Raw genomic sequence first — 7442 nt, forward strand, 5'->3', positions numbered from 1 at the left:
AATGAAGAAACAAGCTATGCCACAATGCTGCATAGATTGATGGTATTTTAAAAACAGTATTTGCATGTCATGCTTATTGAAAAATATATATTATTTGGGATTTGGGAATGATCTGTAGGGGCCTAGTATTTGTGAAGGGGTCCTCACCCACATAGGCCTACTTCCAATATCAATTCAGCACCTTGGACAGCACCTAATTAGCTACTCTCACCGGGCATAGTTGACAGACAGCACAAGACAGACTATATTCTCGAATTAAAAGTATTTTTGTATCAGTGTAGATGTGAGAGATATGTTTCGTCTAAAAGGTAGACGACAGAAATACAGAACCATTAATATTTATTTTGTAAAATAAATAGTGATGCCCCTCGTTTCGAGTTTTAGGGTGAGCCTGCTCTTTGTGTTTCGGGGTTCTTGGGGATTGTAGTTTAAATACGTTTACAAAGAAGCTACTTATTCATTCTAGTGAACGAGAAACACGTTCGCCTAAATACTGCACTTCCCGTTTTAAACCATCTAGCGCTGAGTTCACTTGTGCGAAATGGCTCATGGGAATTATATTTCCAATCAGTAGGAAAGTGCCGTTTCATCCTTCGTGAAATCATTTCTCAAAGACTACATAAACCAAGATGCTAAGCGTAAATTGTAAACATAGATCTGTCAAATAACACAAACGCCATCTTGACAGCAGCCTTAAAATGGCAGAGAAATGCCAGGGAGAAACCGAACTACTGACAAGGTTTCTTTTATTATTTTGAAAAGACAGTCCCTTTCCTAATTTTCTACAAACGTAGCTAGGGGGTTGATGGCCAGTGAGAAAGCCGAAAGACGTTAAAATGGAAATCACGACGGCGGTTTTCAACGCGGCCAGAGATGGTAAGCTGAAACTTATCCAGAAGTTGCTGAGTAACAAAAGTCCCGAGGAGTTGGAGGCTCTCGCCGAGGAGAAAACGCAGGGAGGCACCCCTCTCCTCATTGCCTCTCGATACGGACACTTAGAGGTTGCCGACTATTTGCTTGAACATTGTAAAGCTAACGTGGAACTAGGAGGATCGGTGAACTTTGACGGCGAGACGATTGAAGGGGCTCCCCCGCTATGGGCGGCTTCGGCGGCGGGTCACCTCCCTGTCGTCCGCACACTCCTTAAACACGGTGCCTCTGTCAACAACACTACGCTGACCAACTCAACGCCCCTCCGTGCTGCCTGCTTCGATGGTCACCTGGAGATTGTCCGCTACCTGGTGGAACACCGAGCCGATATGGAGGTAGCCAACCGCCACGGCCACACCTGCCTGATGATCTCATGCTACAAGGGCCACAAAGAGATAGCCAAGTTCCTCTTGGAGCGGGGGGCCGATGTCAACCGCAAGAGTGTGAAAGGCAACACTGCACTCCATGACTGTGCCGAGTCTGGTAGCCTGGACATCATGAAGATGCTGCTGAAATGCAATGCCCGCATAGAGAGGGACGGATATGGCATGACCCCTCTCCTGGCCGCCAGCGTCACGGGGCACACAAACATTGTGGAGTACCTCGCCCACCAGCCCCACTCCTCGCGAGAAGAACGCGTTGATGCTCTCGAACTCCTGGGGGCCACCTTTGTGGATAAGAAGAGAGACCTCCTGGGGGCCATGAGATACTGGAGGAGAGCCATGGAGCTGAGACAACCAGCTGACAAGGTGGGACTCCTGGCCAAGCCCCCTCCGGGTCCCCCTGTCCCTGCCTATGACTGTGCCCGTGAGGTGAGCACAGCCGAGGAGCTGGAGGCTCTGATCACAGACCCCGATGAGATGCGGATGCAGGCCCTGCTGGTCCGAGAGAGAATCCTGGGGCCCTCGCACCCCGACACCTCCTACTACATCCGCTACAGAGGGGCCGTCTACGCCGACTCAGGAAACTTTGAGCGGTGCATTAGCCTGTGGAAGTATGCCCTGGACATGCAACAGAGTAACCTGGACCCCCTCAGCCCTATGACGGCCAGCAGCTTCCTGTCCTTCGCCGAGCTCTTCTCCTTCGTGCTGCAGGACCGGGCCAAGGGCACCCTGGCTACGCGAGTCACCTTCCACGACCTGATGGGGGTGTTGGGGAAGAGTGTGAAGGAGGTGGAGAGGGCGGTGGCCCAGAGGGACAGCCCTCCCGAAGCCCCCCAGTTCACCAAGGCCCTGTCCATCATCCTCCACCTGGTGTTCCTGCTGGAGAAGCTGGAGTGCACCGCAGAGCAAGAGCACCAGAAGAAGCAGACAGTGTACCGCCTCCTGAAGCTGAACCCGCGGGCGAGGAGAGGCTTCACCCCCCTACATATGGCCGTGGACAAGGACACCACGTCGGTGGGCCGCTACCCTGTAGGTCAGTTCCCCTCCCAGACCGTGGCCTCGCTGCTGCTGGAGTGCGGGGCGGACGTGGACTCGCGGGACTGTGACAACAACACGCCCCTGCACATCGCCGCCAGCAACGGTTTCCCGGAGATCATGGCGTTGTTGGTGAGGGCAGGGGCACACTTCGACGCCACCAACTCCCAGAGGAAGACCGCATACAACCTGCTGGACGAACAGAGCAACGGGCACCCGGCCCTCTTCCCCCTCAACTACGTCACTCTGCAGTGCCTGGCGGCACGCGCCATTGAGAAGCACAGACTGCCCTACAAGGGCCTCATCTCTGAGGAGATGGAGGTGTTTATTGAGCTGCACTGAAACCACCCTCTTTGCTAAATATCCCCACCCTGTCCCCATCATTGCCCCAGACGCCTTTTAAACCATTCAACATTGACCCCCATCTTCACCCCACTTCACCCATGACCCCCTTACTCCCCTCACCTTACCCAAGCCCACCTCCCTTCCCTATGGTTATTCTTCTCTCTGTGCCTCTCCTAACTCCAGACTGTGAGCTCTGTCTCAGATTCAGACCAAATCACAGCAATAATCCTCCCGGCCACTAAACATTATACTGACAACAAACTGGGAGCATCTTAATTGTGGCTACATGCTCTCTTTAGATGACCTATGATTAACACATGGACACGTTCTAAGTGCTAGGTTGCTATTCGTTTGCAGGTGGGGGAAAAAAACCTTGACTTGATTTTAGGCGTTTATGCTTTCTGTTTGACATTTTTCTTCTGTTTTTCTCAATAAGATGGAGGACTGCTCACAGAAAGAACAGTATGGCGGTGCCTGTATGTATTGGGTGCTGGCTTGTTTTTAGGTGGGAATGGAAGCTGTATTACTTGATAGGACATGATCAAATATTGCATGACATGAGCCTTAAAGAGTGAATAGGATAGTTTGTTTGTTAAATCTGTCTTGTAAGTTTATCAAGAAGCATCCTTTGTACAAACAAAGTACACACGGTGTGCTTGGCTGCTTGGCATCGATGTATTGTTATCATCAATTGAGCATTATTTAATCCCCTGCCTTTTACTTTGACATTTTAAGGAGTGTTTGAAAACCATTTTATGCCAAAACTCTAACCTTATATCGGTTCTCTAAATGTGTGATCTTACAGGTTAGCCTTATCTTACTGAACTAGCTTACTACGAATGGAGCACCTAACAACCGTGGAGTGCAAACTAGCATGGGAACTCTCATAAGAATACAGTGTGTTCTAGCCTACATCTCTTCTTTAGCTCTGTCTAGACTGTGCGACGTGTTTTACAGCTTGGTCAATCTCTGGAAGTCTCCCTCTGGACAGCTTGGATACTGTGAGAAAGGAGAGATTTCTCTCCATCTCCTCCTGAGTGAATGTTTATGGACTGTTGATCCCAGTATCAGGTAATCTATTCAAGCCTAGCTATCTTCAGCCCATGGAATCTATGCAGTCACGCATTGTTGATATCAAACCCAGAGTTGCTACTATTAACCACCGATGCAGGTGATGAGGATGGGGAATGGATCACACACTGCATCTTTTAGTCTTATTCTTTCTTCTTTTTGGACAGTCTCAGTTTTGCGTTGGCTTGTTTTTATCATACATGCTTTCATTTGTTTCTGTTTCTATGTAAAAACCCACCTGATTGAATGCACTTTGAAAAAACAAAACCCTAAAGGGTAACTTTACAACATCTGGGCTATGGACTCTGAGCCTTTCTCTCAACAACTGATTTATTCATTTAACTGATGGTAACTTCAGAACAAAACTGTGTTGAGGTACTTGAATAAAATTCAGTATCCCTGCAGAAGGTGGGTGTTTGTATTGGCTAGAGGATGCTTTGAATCTCTGTATTGATATATATATATATATATATATATATATATATATATATATATATATAGGTGTTGTTGTAGAGCAGTTGACTCCTGAAAAGCGCAAAGTCTGTTAAATGCAATACAATTCCGTTCTCCAGTCTCAATTCAGTTACATTCATTCCAATCACTTCTGATAACTGCTTAAATCACACTATTACAACAATCCCAAGCCATTGTTTTCATTAGCAGTAGACTGTATCTCCTCTCACCTTAACCCTCTCACTGTGTTCCTTTTCCTATGCCGCATGTACAGGGCTGGCCAGGCCAGTGGCCACCCCACTGGTCAAAGAGGGCTGGTCAGAGGGGTTATGAAGGAGTAACAGACAGCGAGACAGACTAACACTCGTATTACGGAGGCCCTTATATTTAGATGGATTGAAATAGGCCTGATGGAAGAACACACTATACCTCCCTGCTCTACGGGTTCCTATGCAGCTTACCTATTAAAGACCGATGACTACACTTAACTGATAAGGGTTCAAGTTTGAGCCCTAGGCCTTCCCTGCTGGTGTGGTTATTTCTAGGGACATGGGAGTTTTTCGTGACCTGGCCCTGAAAAACTCTGGGCCCTATTTGTAGTCTGTCGTTTGGGGTCCAAGGCATTTCTTATTGGTCATGTCATATTTTCAGGAAAGCCACCTGGCTCTATTTATTGTTAAAGGCTAGAAGGGATACAGCTTTTGTCAAATTGATGACAAAATGTGTCAAAAGATATATTCCATCTAGTCAAAATCATATTTATTCCCCTCCCTCACTCTCTACATTTTAGTCATTTAGCAGACACTCTTATCCAGAGTGACTTACAGGAGCAATTAGGGTTAAGTGCCTTATTCAAGGGCACATCGGCAGATTTTTTTGCCTAGTCTGCTCAGGGATTGGACCTTTCGGTTACTGGCCCAACCCTCTTAACCGCTAGGATAGCTGCCCCTTTTCCACTGCGTGTCATATTTGGGTTGTCACCACAGTCTACCTTCACTATGGGTAGTAACTAATGCCTGTGATTTGTGTTAGATTGCCCTTTTACATTTCTGTTATGTTTCTAAATTATATTTTATTCCCGTATCAAATGTATTTTATTCCATTATATTTTGTCCTCAAGTGACAAACAGAACGTGCTCTCTGCTCCCTCCCTTTCTCTGTGTAGTTACAGAAGATGTGAGAGAAAAAAAAGCCTAACAGAAACTTGATCTTTTGCCGCCCGGCGTATAAATAGAGTGTAATCTATGTCAGTGTGGGGCAGCGGTGGAGATGGGACCGTTTCCACTGCTATTTTAGGGGTCTTTCGCCTCAGTCTCTGCCCTGCGAACAGGCTTATGGTAAGGTAATACACATAGTCAGTCAGCTCACAGGATGACTAGCAGGGACCGTGTCCCAGAAACCACTCTACAATGAGTTTGGTCCTTGGTTGAACTGATTTTGTCATATCTATTTGTGATCCTAGCCAATAGCCTATTGTAAAAGTATGATCATTTAAATTATTGATGATCAAATTTTTATACTGCCGTATTTTACACTTCCCATAGCCTACAGTTTTATTGTTATGGGGCTAACCCTCTTTTAATGGCTGTTCATGTTAACGATTATTATTCAATGTTAAACAGTTACTGTTAAATTCAGTTGGTCTCAGTTTTCTTTAAAAGATTAGAGGTCATGGGGTGAACTTCAGAGAGGTCAGAGGAGTGTCAGTAGATCTCAGCCTAAAAAAACAACCCCCACTCCCTGCTCCCTCTGAAGGAACTGGGATAGGCGGACCCCCTTTCTGCCCATTGGCCTATCTGGTCGATTCAACACCTGGCCCCCGTTTGAAAGCAGAGAAAACAATATGCTAATAGCTTCTGCAGCTAGCTCTGTGGTATGCAATGTCTTTCCACCGTAGGCCTATTGCTGACACCCAGCGTTGCGATCTATTCAAATGAAATTCGGTCTAAAAGGACTGTCCAACTATTGAATTGGACCTCATCTAAGAAATCTTAAGTTTAAGCTCATTTACAGCATTTCTATATCACTTAACTCAAATACAATTTAGACCACAGCAAAATGACCCCAGCCATTATCATATTGGTTGCTGTAGGTTCTTTCACCTCAGTTGATCTAAGAACATAGCCTATTAGCTACTGTATACAATTAGCCACTAACACTAACTCAGCAGTGGGACTAAAAAATATAAAATGTGGATAGTTTGCGTTACAATTTTTTGGGGGTAGTTTTGCAGCCGAGTTCCTGCAATTCTACACATTTTGGCATTGGCATAACATTTTGCAGATTTAAAGTTAATTTCCTGCAACATTTTGCAATGACTTATGCAATGTTAATATGATATGAGTGACTAACAAAGTCAATGGGGGCCCCATTGCACATTTAAAAATAAAATGCTTATATTACATTTACGTAAGTATTCAGACCCACAGTACTTTGTTGAAGCACCTTTGGCAGCAATTACAGCCTTGAGTCTCCTTGGGTATGAGGCTACAAGCTTGGCACACCTATTTTTGGGGACGTTCTCCCATTCTTCTCTGCAGATCCTCTCAAGCTCTGTTGCTGCACAGCTACTTTCAGGTCTCTCCAGAGATTTTTGTCGTTATAGTTCGAACTTTGGCTGGGCCACCCAAGGACAGACTCAGAGACATGTCCCGAAGCCACTCCTGCGTTGTCTTGGCTATGTGCTTAGGGTTGTTTCCAGTCTGAGGTCTTGAGCATTCTGGAGCAGGTTTTCATCAAGGATCTCTCTGTACTTCAATCCATTCATCTTTCCCTTGATCCTGACTAGTCTCCCAGTCCCTGACACTGAAAAACATCCCCACAGCACAATGCTGCCACCACCATGTTTCACCTTAGGGTGCCAGGTTTCCTTCAGATGTGACGCTTGGCATTCAGGCCAAAGAGTTCACTCTTGGTTTCATCAGCCCAGAGCATCTTGTTTCTGATGGTCGAGTCCTTTAGGTACCTTTTGGCAAACTCAAAGCAGGCTGTCTTGTCTTGCCATTCTTTTTGGTACCATTCCCCAGATCTGTGTCTCGACACAATCCTGTCTTGGCGCTCTACAGACAATTTCTTCGACCTCATGGCTAGGAACAGTGGGTTAACTGCCTTGTTCAGGGGCAGAACGACAGATGTTTACCTTGTCAGCTCGGGGGTTTGATCTTGCAACCTTTCGGTTACTAGTCCAAAGCTCATACCACTAGGCTACCTGCCGCCCCTTTCCAA

The 7442-nt window shown here is 46.3% G+C and overlaps 1 protein-coding gene across 1 annotated transcript; it reads left to right on the forward strand.

The window, feature by feature from the left end:
* Nucleotides 1–667: 667 nt before the first annotated feature.
* On the forward strand, nt 668–5854 carry LOC129813933 (protein fem-1 homolog A-like). Its single transcript, XM_055866577.1, has one exon. It carries the CDS (start codon nt 837–839, stop codon nt 2688–2690), a length of 1854 nt encoding a protein of 617 aa, XP_055722552.1. The 5' UTR covers nt 668–836; the 3' UTR covers nt 2691–5854.
* Nucleotides 5855–7442: the final 1588 nt, after the last annotated feature.

Source organism: Salvelinus fontinalis, chromosome 17 (assembly GCF_029448725.1).
Source record: "Salvelinus fontinalis isolate EN_2023a chromosome 17, ASM2944872v1, whole genome shotgun sequence".
NCBI lineage: Eukaryota > Metazoa > Chordata > Actinopteri > Salmoniformes > Salmonidae > Salvelinus > Salvelinus fontinalis.